The sequence below is a fragment of the Protopterus annectens genome, chromosome 5.part1, assembly GCF_019279795.1.
Source record: "Protopterus annectens isolate FY-2018-M chromosome 5.part1, PAN1.0, whole genome shotgun sequence".
Taxonomy (NCBI): Eukaryota; Metazoa; Chordata; order Ceratodontiformes; family Protopteridae; genus Protopterus; species Protopterus annectens.
The window spans coordinates 732,805,854-732,828,402 of record NC_056736.1 but is presented as its reverse complement, the minus strand read 5'-3'; the positions used below and the strand labels follow the sequence as shown (position 1 = coordinate 732,828,402).

The 22,549-nt window shown below is 36.3% G+C and overlaps 1 protein-coding gene across 1 annotated transcript in view; it reads right to left on the bottom strand.

Moving 5' to 3' along the window:
* Positions 1-22,549, bottom strand: part of LOC122803631 (coiled-coil domain-containing protein 169-like) — a 404,533-nt gene that overhangs the window by 128,686 nt on the left and 253,298 nt on the right. The window contains exon 7 of the mRNA XM_044073370.1: positions 22,118-22,185. Within this exon, the coding sequence (XP_043929305.1) occupies positions 22,118-22,185 (68 nt within the window). The remainder of the gene's footprint in view (positions 1-22,117; positions 22,186-22,549) is intronic.

Genomic DNA, 22,549 nt, shown 5'->3' with positions numbered 1-22,549 from the left:
CTTTATTTTGCCTGCTAACATCTTACACCACATACCCTTCATAGGTTCATAGGTTAGTACTAAGCTAACTGCCCTTGCGAGCCATTTTAAGCCTAGCCAATTATCCCTTGTGAGACTCAAACCCTGCACCTTGTGTTTGTAAGGCAAACCCTTTAACCATTAGGCCACCCTCCTGCTAGTTTTGTAGTTTGGAAAAGACAATATAATTTCCTGGAGCCAGTTTTCCTGCTGAGTGGACAATCTGCAGTGGAGTGAAATATTCCTGTCTAACATCCAATTAAGAAAAATGCAGCATTCAGAAATGAAGATGTACTTGCTCCAGTTGGCTATTGTTCTGAAATTTCCCAGCATTAACTGTGTTGTGCTGTCAACAGAGTAACATTGATCCATGCACACAAACATATGTATATATATATGCGTGCATGTGTGTGTGTGTGTGTGTGTGTGTGTGTGTGTGTGTGTGTGTGTGTGTGTCTGTGTATGTGTGTGTATATATCTATATCTATATACAGATACACACACACACATATATATATATATATATATATATATATATATATATATATATATATATATTATATATAAAATGGTTTACCTTTAAAATGTTGAATGCTAAATGGTTGAAAATGAATTGGTTGAATGCACTATATTGACTTATCAAAATGTTGAAATAAAATTAGTCTAAACTCACAATGTCGATATTATCAGATTTGCCCATTTCTGCACTGTAGTGCGATATCGAAGTTGGTATATTTAAGTAAGGGGGTGTGGGGGGCACAGCCTCCCACTTGGGGGTGCAGGGGGCATAGCCCCTCTGCAAAATAGTAGAGGTGATCCCATTGCTTTTTCAATTAAATGATTTTAGACATTTTGATCATTCAATGTTTTGGGTTTAGATGTTATTTTTCAACCAAATGAACATTAGATATTATGGCATTCGACATTTTGAAGGTAAACCATATATATATATATATATATATATATATATATATCTATATATATATATATATATATATATATATATATATATACGGATCCCTATCACAACACTGACACGCCACAAAGCCGACACCCAAAACACCGACACCAAACGACCGAAAACGCACAAAACCAAAAACTCACAAAACCGAACACCATAACACCGACACCCAAAACACCAACACACAAAACGTAAACTACACATTACAAACAACTATACATGCAGTAACCGTAACCCAAACCCTAACCCTAAGGTCCGACACTACCGCACACTTACCCTACCCGCACCCTAACCCTAAATCACTTAACCCGCCACTAAACCTACACTCCGTCACTATCGCACACTTACCCTACCCGCACCCTAACCCTAACTCACTTAACCCACCACTAAACCTAAAGTCCATCACTATCGCACACTTACCCTACTCGCACCCTAACCCTAACTCACTTAACCTGCCCTTAAACCTAAACTCCGTCACTATCACACACTTACCTTACCCGCACCCTAAGTCCGACACTACCGCACACTCACCTTTCCCGCACCCTAATCCTAAATCCCTCACTATCTCACACTTACCTGTCCGCTCCCTAACGCTAAATCCCTCACTATCACACACTTACCGAGTCGCGCTCACACGTTGCCCATGTCGGTGTTTCAGCTGTCGGGATTTCACCTTGTCGATCATCTGTCTCGTTGGTCATCTGGAGTCGGTCTTCTGAGCGTCAGTGTTTTGGCGTGTCGATCAAGTCAAGGGGAACCATATATACACGCATGTACATATACATACATAATCTAGTTAATACTTCCAAATAGGAAGGTGATCACCCACTGACAACACTGGACATCCTGAGGTGCACACCCAATGACATCACTGCATACCAGACATTTGGAGAAAGGTAGGCCACTAAACACATTTAGTCCTATGTACGTGGTAACTGTAGCTTTTCTCATGGGAGAGGAAAAAAAAGTAGCTGGATGAATTATGAGGCAAGCCTCTCCAGCAACCATAAAAAAATAGAACTTAAATGGTCACTGGTATACAGTTAAAAACCAAACTGCTAAAATAATACAGCCAGTTTCAACCAGAAAATGACCTTTTCAGCAATAAAACAGCATAGAAATTCCAAGCATCTCTGCAGAGTTTTCTGTAAAGTTCAGTCAATTAAACACACACAGATTAAAAAAATGATTTGACTTAGAAGGCATCAGTAGTACATTTATATAACTCCAGCTGCTTTCCTCTTTAGTCCCTTGAGTCTTAAAGCCGCCTACTGTAAATTAAGTATGTTGTTCTGAAACAGCAAGTTTTGTGCAGATTTACTACGGAAAATACTTTAACTAGTTCGACAATGGTAGTTCTTAAATGACTGGCAAGAATGTGCCTCTACTAAAATGGTCTCCAAGATACAGTCTAGGCTTCGTTTTTCTTTCTGTTTCTCTAATACAGAAGTTACTGTAAAAGTCAGTGTACGGGCATAAATTACTATTTCTGTATTACAGCAAAATCAAACACTGGTGTTGAATCTTGTCCATTAATAAACTGAATAGGTAAAACAATGTAGGTATAAGTAGAACAAATATTATATGGGTATGTGCCTCTGCATTATAAACTGTCAGAAATATTCACTTCTGCAGGTTTACCAAAGTACCTGCAAGCAGGATAAGCAAATGTTTCTGACTGCTAGATGATACAGAATGTATATCACATAAAATGGTTTGCAAAAAGTGGATCAGTATGTCAAAATTCCAGTATTTCTTCAAAATGTATACTCTAACAGAAGGCAAGGCACCATATTGCATGACAAAGTAAATCTGTCATTTACAACCACCATTATAAGTAGGGGCACAGAAAAAAAGGTCCATTACTATAAGGGTTATCACAAAATGTAAGGGCTTCAACACTAGGCATTCTAGATTACAGTGATTCTTAAGTATGGCTTTACTTTCATAACAGTACCTAAAAACATTGTCAAATAAAAATGAGTTTCACAAAGGGTTATTTGCCAGTTGGTACAGAGGATTAAGGCTGTGAGCTGTGGTCCAGGGTTTGATTCCCTCAGCCCCCATTTGCCTACTGTGTAACATTGAGCAATTCACGTAACCAAAAACTGCTTCTTGATTGCCTCTGAAAGGGTCTGCATGTCTAGTGGGCCCACATGTCTAACAAAACATGTCTAGTGGGCCCACATGTCTAACAAACGGATATTATGCACTTCAGACAAGTCACATTGTTAACAACTTCCCACAGAGGATAAAAGAGAAGATATGGATGGGATGGTGATTAGTGGGTTTACTTATGACCCATTGAAGTGCACTATTTTATTCATGGCTTTCTGAAAGATAAATTCAGAAGACTGTGAAACAGAAATGATAAAAAAACACTCAAAAATGAAATCACCCCCCCCCACACACACACACACACACACACACAGACACACACACACACACACACACACACACACACACACACACACACACACACACACATGCATATAGAAATTTTATAGACAGATAGATAAGTAGGTAGATATCAACTCTAAACTCTGCAGTTGTATCACAGTGGAGAAAGGGGAAAAAACCCTTATAAAGTCCACCTCTGGCTTTCATTGTGGTGAAACTTCCATGATATTCAAATTGTTCAACTACAGAGCAGCAAAGAAACAGCCAGCAACAACGTATAGGGAAGCCATGATTAGTGCCATAAAGGTAGTGTATTGTAACCACACGTTTGCTATAAAGTTTAATAATTAATTTGTTATACTTCAATGCTAGGGTGATGTCAAGATAATTTCTGTTGATGCACAAATGTAAAAACAAACTTACAAAGAGTTAAAAACTGGTATGCTCATGAGTGTCCTGTCTGCAAAATAAAAATCATCAATATAGCAAAAATAGAAATATAGTTCTAAAAGAATGCCTATTTTAAATGTGCCTGTGTTCACAGAATCACAACAAATGGCACAATGTGGAGCAAAGGGGTCACCCATGGCAGCTCCCTTGAGATGGTGGTCAATCCTATCTTGAAATGCAAAACAGTTGTTCTTAAGACAAAAAAAGTTCTTCTAATTAGATAAGCTAAGAGAACATACCTAAAAAGGTAGATCTACCTGCATGTATGTGACTGAAGCATTTACATGTCCTAAACACATTGTAAGGTTTTGGTCACTCTTCATGATAAAATGGCTTTTGCCCTTATCTGCACACCTAAATAGTAGTCTGGTATTGTTTCTTAAACCCTGCAGGGCCTCCTATTGCCCCTTCCCAAACTGTAATTTAATTTCATGTTTACCTTTATTAAATTGTAAAGTTATTCACTCATAAAACAAAAGCATAACAGAAAAGTACTTAATAGTTTCATATATAACTTGCAGGAGGAATAAAATTGCTATAGCACAGTAAATGTTACACAAAATGAAGCATTTGCTGGTAATTCATCATCAGAGGGGTAACTAAAAGGTTTTACCATAATTCAAAGGATCATGATTCACCAGTGAATATATAGCCTCATTATCACCAACATGTGACTAAAATGATACAATAGATGTAAATTCCTGCAACATTCAAAGCAATCAAGTTATTTCAGTGTAACAGTTTTATGTTATTTTGAACTGTTAATAAAAACCTGTGGGTGGCCGATTTCTTGTGGGTCATGAAATTAAACTACTTGTCTATGTAAGTAGCTATTCTTGTCTGATGATGGGGATGCACTGTGTTGTACTCACCGACTGACCAGACATAATCTGATATGCTGGGGAAGGGCAGTTGCAAGGCTTATATAGAGGCTAGTAAAGGGATACCAAAGCACTCAGGCTCATCTGAAGACATGCAAGGCCATAGAGACTCCAACAAATCCAGCTCAACATCTTAAAGTGTAATATTAGCGCTTTCATTTTATTTTGTAATAAAACTTCTTCAGATCTGAAGAAGTTTTATTACAAAATAAAACAAAAGTGCTAATATTACATTTTAAGTTTATCATCTGAAGACTTGTTGGTCATTCATCTACTCTTGGATGTGAATAAAGGGCAGACCGGTCTCTTTTTGTCTTTTAGGCCTTAATCAAAACGTTCAGTCTGGCTTAGAATGAGGTAAATTAAAGCACATGGTAGTTTACTGAAATATGGAGGAATTCTATTTTAGTGTGTGTGTACCAGTTTTTAATAGCTAAAGAAACTGTTTCTGAATAAAAACAACTATTTTACATTGATTCTGTTGCACAATGACAGCATGACCTCAAGGAACATTATATTGGCGAGGAGGTACAGTCAGGAAAACATATAAACAGACTAAGTTTATTGAGTTGACTAGGTAAGTGGAGTGTGATTCATCTGGAAGAAAAAGCTTTAAGGGTATTAATAGAAGGGGATAATGCTGAATTGCCACTCAGGAATGGAAAAGAATGGTAGACTGCGAAATGGCGAGAAGACAATACATAGAATCGAACATATAGACTATGGCAGTACTAATGAGCATGGGGTATTCTACACGGCATGCAGAGGAGGAGAAACAGTGCAGAAGGTTGATGGATCACAGGATAAAAGACTCATTACAATCCAGGAATTGTAATAAATGAGCTCCCTAGGAGATAACTGACTAATTCAGCATGGAGATGACATTTGCAAGGAGAGAGGTACAGAAAGAAAAATAAAATATGGCAAACACTGCATCTGAGTACAAAGTAACACATTCATTAAAACAATAAAGACTTTTCAGGTGGCCCCTTCATTAATTTGTTAAACAAGTACTATAGGTAGCACATTTTTGAAATGGTGAAGAAAGAAGATGCCTTATCAGTAAGGATGTGCATTCAGTTAAGAAAAGAATTAGGTAGTGGAGTCTTTCAGCTGTAAAAAAAGCTAACATCTAATTTTCTGGGAGGTTAACTTTAATCTAGGTGTAATACTGAACATGATTGTAAAGAATTTGGTCCTTATAAGCTTCTGAAAAACACTTTATCTGTGCTATCTGATTAGGAACGTGAAGTCATGTTTCTGAGATGCATTAATGCTATCCAAAACATGTTTAGCAAGAGCACTAATAGCAATTCCACTTTTATATCCCTGTTTTTTCTGTTTGGTAGCATAGAAACTATTGACACAGTGCACAACTTGTCATATAGACTAAATTTGTAGTGCACAAACAAAAACACTTATCACTATGAAATTGATAAAATAATAAAAGTATCATAAGCATTCAAAACTTTATTAAAATATCACCAAATCATCTCTAGCACCTCAGAAAAACATCAGGGACTAATGAAACACTAACATAACAGCACATTTAAATGTTAAACATAAAGAGGAATAAGTCAATAAAACAAAACCAGTTCATGGATTCATGATTATCAGTCAAACAATATTTCTTAGATGGACAACAGTTTGAAAAATAATTGCTGAAAGCCACTTTCGGAGAAAAACATAGCAAGCCTTTAAGCTTTTTTTTTGTTTTTTGCAGAAAGCAAGTCCCTCTGCACCCACCCTTGTGGTAATAGATCTGCTATACACCTACTATCTATACATCTAAGCCTGAAGCTTAATGCCATAAAAATGCGTTATCACCCCTTCAGAAAAAACTCATTTCCCACAAATTACCACATTGATGGGAGCCCACTGAACAGTGAAGGAGCCATAAGAGATCAGGGCACCCAGGTCGACAGCCACCTCACCTTCGACCACCACATTGCCACTGTGGTCAGACAGTCCTTCTATGTGGCACATCTTATAACCAAAGGTTTTGCATCCAGGAAGAAAGAGGTCATCATCCCTCTCTACTCATCCCTCATTAGACCAATCATCGAATATAACTCCCTGTTTGGCATGCACCTGACTAGACGCCTACAACAGCTGGACAGGCCACAAAAGGACCTCACAAAAAGGATCCTAGGCCTTAAACATGTCTTACATGGACAGACTCAAGAAACTTCAGCTGTTCTCAGTCTCTTATCGTCTACTTAGAGATGGTCTCTGCTTGACTTACAAAGTCATGTCTGACCCAGCCCTACTTGAAGTGCTACCCCTAAAGAAATCCTAATCCCCCCACACCACACGCTCCAGACATCACAACCTCATTACCACAATTAACAGAACATGCTGGAGGGACATGTTCATCTCCAAAAGGCTGCCCATACTCTGGAATAAGCTTCCCATTCATGTCAAGCAGAGCACCTTGCTGGCTCTCTTCAAGAGAAATCTTGACGAGTGGATGGGTAACAGAAAGTTCACTCCAGGGATCATTCCAACTGCCTCCTGGATAGGGGCACTGTGAACTAACATCGGGTAGCACTGCACCTAAGCAATTTTTTGGGGCTAGGCTTGTAAAGGCTCTAGGGCCATTAGCCTAGTACACACCTATGAACCTATGAACTAACTTATACATGCCAGTTCTACAGTCACAAAAAAAACAGTGAAAAAAGGGCAACAGTCAAATTACTTCATACTGCTGTCAGTTGGCCAAACAAAAAATGTTCTCACATTCCTCAATTAAAAATAGCCAATAACAACAAGAAACTAATTAAGGAAGCTTTTTCAAATAATTTCATCATTTGATCCTTCAGGAAGGTAAAAAAATAAATAAATATGCTCTCCTATTTGTAATAAAGTCTCACTAATATTTCTATCCTCACTTGGTGAGCAAACAGTACTGCAGTGGTGGTGCTGCGGTAGCGTTGTCGCCTCACAGTAAGACGTTGTCCTGCTCAATTTTCAGCTAAAGCATCTTCTGTGTGGAGACATGCGTGAATGGGTGTACCTTCACTGAAGGTTGTGCATCAGGGCCAGCAACTCGGCACGTAAAAATCTATTGCCAATCATTAGCGGACCGGAGTTCCACTGTGGCGACCTCTAAATGGGAAAAGCCGAAAGACACAACAACTTGGTGAGCAAATAGCATGTTCTAATACAGAATGCCTCCGTCTATGAAGTACTGAGGAATGAGGAAGGATTAGGGGGGATAAAGGGAACAAAGTAGTATCCTGGAATGTGGAAGGATTTTTTTTTGCTCTCCCTCAGCACCTTGCCTGCTCCCTCTACTATCTTCACTCACTTAGCCCATTTGTTGTGGTGAAACAGAAGCGGGATATACCAAGGCTATGTGACACCCCTATGCCCCACTTGAAAATCCCTGGGAATTCCTATCAGCCCCCTGCTCCCTGTCAAGAATCAGATAGCAAGGAGTGAGACAGTTTATTGGTCTTAGGGATGGGAGGGAGGTGAACTACATCATCCCACTGAAAGCACACCCTCCTCACTTACTGACTCCTCCAAGCCCACAATTACTATTGCCTGAGGGGAGGTCTGCCTCTGCATGTCATCTTTCCCTTAGCATCTAGCATCCCTAATCATTTAGTGAACTATGACAGCATGGCCCCAACCAGCTTAAAACTCCTCTAGGTGGATACATAGTGTTCCTGCTAGGTGTCACCTGTATGCTGTGACAGTCTCTTCACTCCTCTAGGATGACCACTAATTGAACTTTGTCACCAGTGGTATAGTCAGAGAAAAGAACATGATGTTTAAAATGATTAAGAAAGGGACTATCATAGAACTATTATTAAATAGAATGACAGGGAGGTGGAAAAGTAAAACAAAGGATACAAGGGGGAGTAGACTGCAGAGAACAGGTACAGGGGTCTGGGTGAAGATGGTTAAACATCAGACAAAGATGACAGGTGGTAATTGATTAATGTGGGAGATAAAAATAAGGACTGGAATTTTATTTTTGATAGACTCAGTCACAGGAAGCCAGATTTTATATATATATATATATATATATATATATATATATATATATATATATATATGTGTGTGTGTGTGTGTGTGTGTGTGTGTGTGTGTGTGTATGTGTGTGTGTATAGCCAAAAATGGAATATTCTATTAACATTCATCTGCTTACAACAAAACTCCTGCAACTTTAAAACTGCTCTGCAAAATCATCTCTCCAACTGGATGTGTAACTGCTCAATTCCTTCCTCTGCCATTACTTATTATATCTACTGAACCTAATCTGTTTATCTCTTGCCCCTGCTAAAATATTTTGTTTTCTTGTTAAATCCTATGAACCCTAACTACTTAATATCACCTCTCACCTCATTGTAATCTCCTAAGTACCTTCTAAGTAACACCTTGAACTGTATGCTTACTTTGGAGCTTACAGTCTGTACAATACTTAACCACTCTGTCTGGCTTCTATTTGTCAATGGTCTGGTGATGGCCTGTAGTTTGACTATGATTAACACTGTTGATGATATAATGTCTTATCACCTTTATCCATATCGTATAATTTTCATGTAATTTTATTTTGTAATTTTTGAAAAAATGTTATTCTCAGGCATATTATAACCTGGAGCTTTTCTCCCTGTGCCTCCACCAAAAATGGGCTTTTACTGGCCCAGAGGGCTTTCTCGGTAATCAAATGCCAATAAATAAATATATATATATATATATATATATATATATATATATATATAAGGTTCCTATTAGAACGATGAAAACACATTTTGTCATATGTATTTTTGTCAACACCTAAAGAGCGAACAGGCAAAACAGCGAAGCATCTGTTGAGCGAATTCTTTCCCTGAGAAAAAAAATCACTTGACCGCTTTGTTGATTTGCCGTGTTCTGCACTGTAGTGTGGTCTCAGGAATTCCCTTATCCGGTATAGCTCCCGAACGTGAATGTGCAACAGTCACTGACCTTAGAGTTAGGGTGCGGGTTAAGGTCAGTGCATATGTTTTAAAATGTTTACTTTTATTTTTTTAGTTAGATATATGGTTGAGTTACGTGTGTATGTTTTTTTCAGCTGTTTACTTTGTTTTGGGGGGTAGAATTAGGGTTAAGGTAAGTGTGTATGGGTTTGGAAGTGTTTACTGGGTTTTTTTTGTTTTTGGTTGGAACAGAGATTTCTTTCCCTAGGAAAGAAATCGCTGTGCTGAGGTGTCGACATTTTCAGCTTTCGCTGAAAAAGGGTTGATGAAACATTGTTCACTGTTTTAAGCATTCAATGTTTTAATATAGACCCTATATATATATATATATATATATATATATATATATATATATATATATATATATATGGGTCTAGGACACATGCTAGACTAGCATGTGTCTGAATCACAAAACACTGAACACACATACACCAAAGCGCTTAACATTGAAAAGCGCTTCCCTGTATGTGTAGTTCAAAAAAAAAAAAATCTATGTTTCTGCAGGGGGGCTTTGCCCTCCACACCCCCCCTACTTTAATATTCTCACTCTGAGATTGCACTACAGTGGGGAAAAGGGAATTTTCCCTTACCTGCACTGTAGTCCAATCTACGAAACAGGCACAGATACACGGAAGCGCTTTTCGATGTTAAGCGCTTTCATGTATGTGTGTTCGATGTTTTGTGATTCGGACATATGCTAGTCGAGCATGTGTCTGGATCCCATAGATATATATATATATATATATATATATATATATATATATATATACATACATATATATAGGTCCACTTTCAAATCTCGAGATACTGAAATACCCAATTTCAGTATCTTGAGAAGAAAATGTCTAAAGACCACAACAACGACAAATTAAAAAAACAAATGTCACTATACTGAAAGTTCATAATACCAAATTTCTAGTATGCGACTCTCTGTCTTTTAATAAACCATCCACCAAACAAAGAAAAACAAAAACACAACCTTCCTCCCTACACCATAACAAACCAACACAACACACACACACACACACACACACACACACACACACACACACACACACACACACACACACACACACCAACAAAGCCCAAATAATCTAGGAATAAGCAGAGGAGCAAGCCCCCCGCACCCGCCATGTGGGGGGGGGTTGTGCCCCCCACACACCCCCACTTAAATATATCAACTCCGAGGTCACACTACCATGAATAACACAACAAATCCATTGCTACATACCCTACACTTCCATCACACACTGTCAAACGTATACCCATGAGAAACACACACACTACACATATACAAAAATCACCACATTCAATACTTACACACAGACACAGAAACACACACACACACACACACACACACACACACACACACACACACACACACACACTATCACCTACCACTTCCCAAAAAATACAAAAACAAAGCATTCATACCCAAAAACCCTAACACACTACAAACATACATAACCACACATGGACGGCCATTTTAAAACCCAGAACACACTATATCTGAAAGTGACAGCACACCACACAAAACAGACCACACCACAACTACTCCAACTTCAGCAACATAAGATTCATTAATATGCAGTTTTGAAAAACTACAGTTTCGACATTCTCATCTCGAGATTCTGCAATTCGATATTGTAGTATTTTAAGATTTGAAAGTGGACCCATATATATATATATATATATATATATATATATATATATATATATATATATATATATATATATATATATATATATATATACACACTTTTTTTGAGGAATGAAGCATGGTGAGAAAACTGCATGTACCTGGGAAAAAGAAGATTTTTACTCGACAGTGAATGATTATTTGGACAGGTAATTTGGAAGGGTGGTGAGCAGATTAGACAGTGAAATAACACAGAATAGAGGGCAGGGAATAGGTACGTGTTTGGAGGGGATTAACGGGGGGAAAAGTGTGATCATGTTTTCAAAAGATGTTAAGCAAGGGAGTAAGGTGCCCATTTTCCATCTCCAGATAAGAGATGGGAATGCAAATGTTATAATTCTTTTTTTTTTTTCAAAACAGTTTTATTAGAATTAAAATTAAAAAATAAATATGTACATTAGAAATGAACAATTTTCAAATAGATAATCAAATAGTAATACAACAAACAGAAAAAAACTATATGCAAAGACATTCTCAACAATTATAAATTGATTAAATAATTACTTTTTTAATAAATTGTAGACTTTTTTTTCCATATATTGCATTTAACAGTATTCCGAGGAGATCTTGATTTGATAGTTAAATGTTCCATATTACAGACTTCCAGAAGTAAAGATTTGAATTCTTGAATCGAGGGAGTAGTACTGGATTTCCAGTTTCTTGTAATTATTTTTCTGGCAACTGATAATATAGTCCAGACTAAAGATTGATTAACTTTGCTTATACAATTAGGTACAGGAGTATTGAAAATAACAAGTGACTTGGTGAGAGTAAAATTATCTGTGAAGATAGCTTGTAAAAAGGAATTAACATTTTCCCAAAATTAATTTAAAATTACACAATCATATATCATGTGAGCCCATTCTGCGTTTACTTCTATATTACATCTCCAACAGTTGACATTACGTTTGTAAAATTTACTAAGAGAGAGCGGTGTAATAAAAGATCTATGTAAATATCTCCAAGTAAAAAGTTTACATTTTAATGATGAGGTGGTAAAACTAGCTGATTGTAATATGTTTATTTTATCATCTTCTGTAAGAGGATGATTATTAATTAAAGTAATTCCAATTGGTATCTAAAACAGCTTCCATGTCAAGTTTAATTATATTCAATTACCAAATTATTTCTTATCAAGTTGGCCCAGGGCTCCATAATTAATGTAATTAATAAGGGAGATAATGGGCAACCTTGTTTGGTACCCTTAATGATGGGAATATTTGAGAAATATGTGTTCCTATTTTAATATATGCTTGGCAATCTTCATATAATTGGGTTATTAAATTAACAAAATTATTTGAAAATTTTAAACTTTGCAATAAAATAAATAAGTAATCCCAATTAACCGAATCGAATGCACAGTTTATATCTAGATTAATTAATGTTAGGTTTTTATTTAAAGGTTTGACTGATTCTATTAAAGATAAGGTTCTTTTGATGTTATCATAAGAATTTATATTTATAATGAAACCAGTTCGATCATCTTCTACTAGTGATGGTAAAAAGATTTTAAGCCTATTGTCATATATTGATATAAACATTTTATAGTCAACATTTAACAACGAAATTGGCTTATATGATGAGCAATGAATAGGACCTTTATTGGATTTCAGGATGGGGGAGATAAATGTGTATTTCCATGAGGGTGGAGTTATATTTCTATTTTGAGCAGTATTGTAAACCTTATATAATAATTCTAATGTATTAAAAGGCAAGATCTTATAAATTTCAGGAATAATGCCATCGTTTCCTGGAGATTTATTTAATTTTAATTTGGTAATTTGTGTTTCAATATCTTTTAAAGTAATGGGTTTGCCTATAATATTAGTTTGTTCATTTCATAGTTTATTTTGGGTATATTTATTAATAAATGTTCTGATTTCTTCATTAGAATTAATTGTCTCAGTATGCTATTTTGTATGTCTGAGACTGTCCTTTTTTCCTTAGGTGAATATATTTCAGTTATATGATTAAATTTGGATAGTCTTTTAGTTTTATTAGCTAACATGTTGAGTGACAGTGAATTAGTGGAAAATTGTATAAATTAAATTTTTTCCAAAGCGATCATAGTTTTATGATTTAATATCTCTAGATACTTATTGTTTAGTGCATTTATTTCCTTTTTTTCATTTTTATCTAAATCTCTCTCTTGATTCTGTTTTAATATATCTAATTTATTTTGCATGTCAAGTAGTTGTTCATCCCAACCTTTCTTTTTTTTTATAAAACCAATTAAGAGTTCTTCCATAAAGATAAGCCTCAAGAGCATCCCATATATAGATTTCACTGGTTTAATTAGTCTTATTAGTGTCCATAAAGATCAGAGTTTCTAAATCTATAAATTCTTTAAATTTCTTTTAATTTTGTTATATAAGCTTGTATTCTTCTTATTTGGGTACCGTAATTACTATTAATTGTAATTTCAAATAGGATGGGATTATGATCTGAAATTGGACATGTAATTATTTTGGTATCTATTAAGAAATCTATTAAGTTATTAGAGAAAAAACTCAATCTTAGAAAATGTATTATGTCTGTGGGAAAAAAGTATATAATAAAGAATTGGGATTTTCAAAATTACTTATATCTTTTAATAAATATATGTCTGAGAATTCCTTTATTTTTTTAACTGATGGTGTGATTTTTCTCTTATTACTTGAAGTTGAATCTTTGTTGTCCAGAATACAGTTGAAATCTCCTGCCAGTATTATGTTCCCTTTAGATAATTGTATAATAAAGTCTAAATGCTGTTACTATTCCTGGGATCCAATATATATTTACTAACGTATAAATCTTCTTATTTAATTCAATTGAAACAAGACAAAACATTCCTTTATCATCTCTAAATGTGTGAATTATTTTTGGACTTGGCAAAGAATTGTTCCATAGTATTGCAACTCCTTCTTTTTTTTTTTTTGAGTGTGTTCTGAACTTACTAGTACTTTATATGATTTATTATTTAGTCTGACTATATCTTCATTTAGTAAATGTGTCTCTTGTAGAAATATTAATTGAGATTTATGTAGTTTGATGAATTTAAATAAATTATCCCTCTTTCTAGGATTGTTTAGTTCATTTATGTTTAGAGAAATACCTCTTAATGAGTTCATTTCAATGAATATAGAGAATATAAGAAAGTTATTAACCAAATTAATTTATTATTACTAAAAGTAGAAAACTGTATAATTGATTATGCTTAATGTCTAATAGAGATGAAAGTGAAATATTATTTATTTCTTTATCAGTGTTTGAGAATGTCAAAAGAATAAATGTTATAAAACTCTGATAATAATATTCACAAACATTATAACCCCTTAGAACCCACCTGGAGTATAAAACTCCCAATTTGAGTGACATACTATCATTCAAATTAACCTTCTGACAACCTCTATTCAGCAACTGTCTACTGTGGTAGTGGTGCTGCGGTAGCATTGTCGCCTCACAGTAAGACGTTGTCCTGTTCAATTCCCAGTTAGAGCGTCTTTTGTCTGGAGACATGCATGAATGGGCGTGCCTTCGTTGAAGGTTGTGCGTCAGGGCTGGCAACTCGGCACGTAAAAATCCACTGCCAATCATTAGCGGACCGGAGTTCCGCTGTGGTGACCTCTAACCAGGAAAAGCCGAAAGACACAACATTCAGCAACTGTCTAATAAGAGATATATACTTAGATAGAATTAATACGGCTTCATATGAAAACACCATATTAGTATACTATTAGTACATAAGAATTACATAAACAAGATAAAATATTAATAGACAGGGGTCCAGGGAAGTAAATAGTGTGGGAAGAAATAGCCAGGGAATTGTTATGGCTAGGCTTGTATAGGCCCTAGGGCTGATAGCCTAGTACCAACCTATGAACCTATGAACCTATGAATATCTATACATTAAATATATTTCATCTGAACTGTATAAGAAAAAGTAAAATATAATCATAATCATTCATTTGGAATATTACTAAATGATATATGTCAAATGACAGCTTCAATTTGTTTTAGTATAATAACAAACTTCAATCCATAAAACAGTAATCTAATATCCATTTGTTCCAAAATATATTGTAGATATATAAGTAGATTGACTTTGGTAAACCAGTGTATGAATATATAATATTTATATATTCTATTATAATATTATTTACCTTAGTGTCTTAACTGTTTAACTTATCATTGTTCTTATAACTATTAATCAAATATAACAGTTCCAACGTACTTCATAACATGAAAACTCTTTAGAAGTATTTACTGCAATAAAACTAAAATAACTGATATATTTATATTTACATTTTTATGATATAAAAAATGTACATATTATTTGTAAGCAAGAATCAATCTTTACAAAATTACAATTATTGAGGACATTTTTGTGTTGCAAAGGGTACCAATAAAGTGCAGTCAAGTAAAAAGTATTGAATATCAAAAGCACATCTTGCTGAATTATTCTTAAATATAAGTAACTTTAAAGTTCAAGCTTTTCTTGACTGCAGTATTGGGATGATGATTTCAGAGAGACATATTAATACTGAACCAATTATAGTAGTAGGATACACCTACATAACTGAAGCCAATCTTCGCTTCATATATATGTGAGTGTATGTGTGTGTGTGCGTGTGTATGTGTGTCTGCATGTGTGTGTGTGTGTGTGTGTGTGTGTGTGTGTGTGTGTGTGTGTGTGTGTGTGTGTGTGTGTGTGTGTATGTATGTGTGTGTGAGTAAGGAATGAGATAATCTAAACCTGCTTCTCAACAGAATCATAATGATTGCATAAACCTTTAAAGACACTTTTAGAAACTTACTATGTGAATATTAATAAAATTAATAAAGATACTAATAACGATAGTGGTAATCAGCCTTTCATATCCTGGTGTAAGTTAATGTTCACTATTCACACTTTTCTGTTCATTTCCCGCAGTCTCTTTTCTTAAAACGTTTCATTTTCAAGGGTATGAGAAAAAGTAATTTAATGGCTTTAAACTTCTTCTCTCAGATCTATAATAAAAGTAGTGAAGGTGATCCCGTTTTATTAGATGCATCTGAAAGTTCTATGCGACTGTTGTAATCTCACCAGTTCAAGGTTCAATCTGTTATGTCAGGATTCAAGCATCAAGAGCAAGAGGAAACAGTTATATCTGAAAAGGCTTCTCTTGTCTGATCGTGAGTCTCATTAGGTCAGATTAACACACGAGATTATCTCAGCGGGAAATGTAAGTATACATTTTAAATTGAAGCTTCTGAGCAGCTCGAGCCTTACCCATCGCATACAGACCTGGTATCCTGAAAAGAAAGGCAGAGAGGAAAAAAAAAAAAAAAAAAACAGAACCACGCCACCATAGTACTTTACGTTCAAAACATCCCTCACTAAAACTTTCCATATTATATCCATTTGCACCACCTCCAAACCACTAAACACAACCCAATTGCAAAATAAGTGAGGGTAACCAAAACTTATTACAAAACACAAACACTTCTAATTATACAAGGTCATAAACAACTACTATCTCAACGATCCCTGAACATGATAAGCGTTTCATGAAACAAGACCAAAAGCCTATAAACTACAATGTCACTAACGGCAACCATCTCTGCCCTACATATTCCACAAAACATATAGTAAACAACGCCTCCACCATCCATAGTCACCACACGCTGCAGCATATCCCACAAATAAAAAACATCAAAGAAACATCCATTCATTCAAACGGCATTCTTATATCACTGCCAAACAACATCAGTTAGCATTTGCCTTTGTCATGCTACAAAAACAAGCTTCACAACACCATAACTTTCCACAATAACCAAAAGATGAAATCAACAAACTACTCTAGAGACTTTATGAAATAACAAACATCCTTTCAATTAAATAAATAATGCAATAGTACTACTTGATGTTCATTTTAAACAAGGAAATTAAAGACTATTTTGTAACATGTACAATGTAGCAAGAAAAGGAAGTTGTTTAAATAATAACTTACCAATTGTCTCAATTTCTTTCTCCCTAACTTCTGGGTTTATTTTGTATCTAGTTCAGATATTATTAGTTTTGTATGTTGTGAAGATAAATAGTCATTTCTTATGTTTTTTCTTTCGTTCTGTACTAATTCATGTTCCATTTTTAGCAAGTCTTTTTGTTCTAGTATTTATCCATTCCATATCTTCAACTTTTGCTATTATTTTGTTTGTTTTAATGTAAGAGAAGGTAGACTCTACGTCTTCAAATATATTTGTAATATTTTGATGAAAGATTTTTAGTCTAGCAGGGAATAATAGTTGTGTTTTTATTTGATTTTTCTTTAGTTCTCTTATCAGTGGTAAAAAAACTTTTCTTTTAGATAATACCAAAGAAGAATAGTCATTGTCAAAGTGTATCAAACTGTCTTTTATTTTGATTGGAGCTTTAGACCAAGCAGTTTTAGGGACTCTCTCACTCGAGGCACTCCTAAAAATGGAGAACATCGATATCTGTGCAGTAACTGAGACCTGGTTCAAGGTTCCAGAGGGCACCCCTGCAATACCAGGCTACAACCCTTACCACACTTTTCTGCCACCAAACCAGGACCGAAACATTAAAGGTGGAGGAGTTTCAATATTCACCAAGGATATTCACACCACCAGGCTAGTTGCCCAACACAATGCGTCTGAAATTCTCCAGGTGCAACTAACACTAGGTAAGACTGCAATCCAAATTGTAGCTTGCTACAGATCCCCCACCATACCCCAAGATTCTCACTACACCTTTCTAAACATACTGGAAAATATTAAGATAGAACCAAACACCCTAATACTGGGTGATTTTAACTACCCTGCCATTAACTGGGAAAACTACTCATGTACCAACACCTTTGCCCAACGGTTCTTGGAATTCATAAATTCCAACACCCTGGATCAACTAATCTATAGTCGCACCAGGGGCTCCAATATCCTAGACCTGGTCATTACCAACATGGGAAATTGATGCTCCACACCTATGGTCACCCCATCCTTAGTCAGGTCTGACCATAAGCTAATCACCCTTAACATCCACATCCCACCCCCACCCCCCAGTAAGGAAACCTCCATAAAAAACTTCTCCAAAGCCAACTTCATGCTACTCAAGTCAGAAGTGACAAACTTCATGACACCCATGCAGACGGGAACTGAAAGTTCAACTGCTGAATCCTACACTAAGGCACTGTATGAGCACATCCACTCATGCATGAATCGTGCCATCCCAAATAAAACCAAGATGCTCTCGTCCAAAAAAAGGAAGCCAATCTGGTGGTCCCCTGCCATAAACAAACTTTACAACAAAAGGAAGAAACTGATGCAGAAAAGAGGAAAATCCCAGGATGCAAAACTCTCCCTTACCAGCCTCAGTAAGAAACTGAGATCCCTCATAAAATCCTCCAAAGCTAGTTACAAAAATAAAATTGCCAAAGATTCCAAAGACAACCACAAGGCATTCTATAACTATGTCAAGAATCTAAATGGCAATGCTCAGATCTGCTCTGAGCTAAAACAGAATGGCATTAAATATACTGATCCCAAGGATATTGCCAATATCCTGGCAGATCGATTCAGTGCCAATTTCACCCCCCTCTCACCCCCTAAATGGCCCATCTCAATACCAGAAGATTGCCAAATTCCGGTAATAATGGCCACACAGATAAAAAACGCACTCTCCAAAGCTAAGAATACAGCATCCATGGGACCAGATGACATCCCGGACTGTGTACTACATGAACTACAAAATGAATTGGCACCTCACCTAAGTCTCATGTTTAATCATAGCCTCACCTCAGGTTTCGTGCCCACTGAGTGGTGCAGAGCTACAGTTATCCCACTCCACAAGGGGGGATCCACCTTGGATCCCGGAAACTATGGTCCCATCAGTCTGACAAGCCTTATCTGCAAGGCCATGGAGTGTATTATCATGGAACTTATAAACAAAGACATTGGCAACCTTCAAACACTGGACCCCACCCAGTTTGGTTTCGTGAAGGGCCGATCTTGTCTCCTGAACCTGATTGACTTCTTCGAATCAGTCTCCAGAGCCATGGACAAGGGTAAGGTGGTCCACACAGCCTATCTAGACCTTGCCAAGGCCTTTGACACCATCCCCCACTCTGGAATCATAGATAAACTTACTAAGCTGGGCATTAATCCCTACGTCACCCAATGGGTTGCTAACTGGCTTACTGATAGAACCCACACTGTAAAAGCAGCCGACTCCAAATCCAGCTCCAGACAAGTGACAAGTGGAGTACCTCAGGGTTCAGTCCTGGGACCACTCTTGTTTGGCATCTACTTCTCTGAAGTACAGGCCAACACTAAGAGACTCTGGATAACAAAGTTCTCAGATGACTGCAAACTGGGAGCCATTATTGAATCCCCAAATGATGTGGATCCTCTACAAAAGGGCCTTACAGAAACAAATGCTTGGTGCCAGAGCCATGGGCTCAAGCTCAATGCCAAGAAATGTATAGTTATCCCCTTTGGGAAAAAACATGTATCCATGAATTACCATATAGGTGGCAGTACACTAAACACTGAAAGTGTGATAAGAGACTTAGGGACACAGGTGGACAGTGGTCTCACCTTCGATAACCACATTGTCACAACAGTCAGGAAATCCTTCTATGTGGCACACCTCATCACTAAGGGCTTTTCATCCAGAAAAAAGGAGGTCATTGTATCAATGTACTCATCCCTCATTAGACCCATTATAGAATACAACGCCCCGTTTGGTATGTACCTCTCAAGACATCTGCAACAACTGGAAAAGCTGCAGAAATACCTCACTAAAAGAATCACAGGCCTAAAGCAGATTCCCTATGCTGACCACCTTAAAAAACTTCAGCTATACTCTGTCGCATATCGTCTACTCAGAGGCGATCTCTGCTTAACATACAAGGCCATGTCAAACCCAGAGCTGTTGGACATGCTACACTTAAAGAAATCCCAATCCCTCAGAGCCACACGCTCCAGGGATCTAAACCTTGTCATCACAATAAACAAAACATGCTGGAGGGATAGGTTCCTGACCCAGAGACTCTCCAGACTCTGGAATAGATTGCCCATACATGTCAAGCAGAGTGCCTCTTTGGCCCTCTTCAAAAGAAACCTTGACGATTGGATGGGAGAAAGGAAATTCACCCCAGGGATCATGTCAGTTGCCCTGCTAGACAGGGGCCCAGGGAAGTAAATAGCATGGGAAGAAATAGCCAGGGAATTGTTATGGCTAGGCTTGTATAGGCCCTAGGGCTGATAGCCTAGTACCAACCAAAGACAACTTCTTTGTCATGAGAAGATAAAAATTTGACAATTACAGATCTTGTTGAGTTAGTTTTACTACTTTTTGATGAAACCAATGACCTGTGCGCTCTCTCAATTCCATATGATAGAGCTTCAGGAAGATCTAAAACTTCAGGTATCCAAGATGTCAGAAATTTCTCCATGTTATTATTTTCTATATTCTCAGGTAAGCCAAATATTCTTACATTATTATGACGGGACCTGTTTTCAATGTCATCTATTTTTGTTTGAAGTAATGTATTTTGCTTTAAAAGAAATTCTATGTTGTGCTCACCTTCCTGTATCTGAGTTTCCATGTCATTTAATGCTGTTTTTATCCCTGAAATTAGTTGTTTTCGTTGCTGCATGTCCTCATGAAGAATGCCCATCTGCTTTGAAGATTTTTCTTTAAAAGTATGCAATTTCATATCCAATCTGTCTATTTTGGAAGTTAACTCTTGGATATTAGTTAACAAAGATTGCAAATCCTTTTTAAAAGTTATGTCAGTATGTGAAGTTTTTGTGAAGCTCATGTTGACTGATGAGAAAGAACTTCTTACCACTGATTTGACAAGAAAATTAAGAGTATCAAAAGAAACGTTTTAATACTATCCTAGTATACTATATAAAGAATCCAATGATATAAAAATTTCCACTATTAGAATAGTATTTTTTTAAAAATTCCTGTCAAAAGTAACTTGAATAGACAGAGCTGAAGTAAAAGGCTGTTGCTCAGATCTCATGCTAGCCCAGTGCCCAAACAGTATAATTCTTAATAAGAAGATTTAAAATCAGTCTCATTACATACTGCCTCTTAACAGTGTTGGAGGATAGACAGAATGTGGGTGCGATATACAAACACTAAATCAAAGAAAAACAGACTGATTGGCTAAGGAAGTGCTCTATTGAAGATAGAGAATGTGAAGGGAGGCATTTGGAATTAATTCTGGTCTGATACTGTAAAGGCCACTTAACGGAGGCTCAACATCATTAGCAGGGAGGGTAGCAGCAGAGAAAAGTAACTGATGAGGTATTGAAGTCAACAAGCAAAAGGGAGTAAATACAGATTTCATTACACTGCAGTTATATACAGAAGAGGCACAAAAAAACTTAAAACTCTTTGTAAAGATACATATAAATCAAGACTGGTAACATCATCTATAACAAAAAAAAAAAAAAGAAATATCTGAAAGAAGTCAGAATCCACAAATGGAGGACGCATATGTGTCTGCACCGCTATCTACAGTTTATCATATTCTAAATGCCATCATATTCTCGACTTCTGTACAGTTCTGGCAGCTCTAGAGGAAAATTTGTTGTAAGGGCTAATTATATAGTTTTTAGTAATACTAAAACAAAAATACTTCAATGTTTTTTACATAAATAAAATTCTTTTACTTCAGTAATTCCACTTCTCTTCAAATGACATGACCCAGAAGATACATGATGATGAAATCCAGAGACCTACTTTTGCTTCTCCCTTCTGCCATGTGCTTGACCTGCTTGCTTCTTTGCAGCTTCCACTGTCACTGATGTCTGTAATAATGAGAGATAATTAATTCAGAATAGCATTCCAGTTAGTGTCATGCAAAAACATTCTTTCTAAGCTAAAATCAAATGTTATTCTAATGTGTATGAAATTACTCTTTTACCAAGAGTAAAACTGTAATACCTTTTTCCACAGTACTATGTCAATTGAAGCTAAGTTTGATCACATGTATATCATACATTTAGGTTATTTTGCACTTGTTTACTCATGGCTGCACCAATAAAAAAATGAGTTCAGTAAATAATGAAAAGGGGGATTTGTTAACCGGATTAGTCTGACTGAGATCAAGCCCATTTTCAGCAGAGGCCCGGGAAGAAAAGCTCCATACAGACATATTAACATACAGTAAAA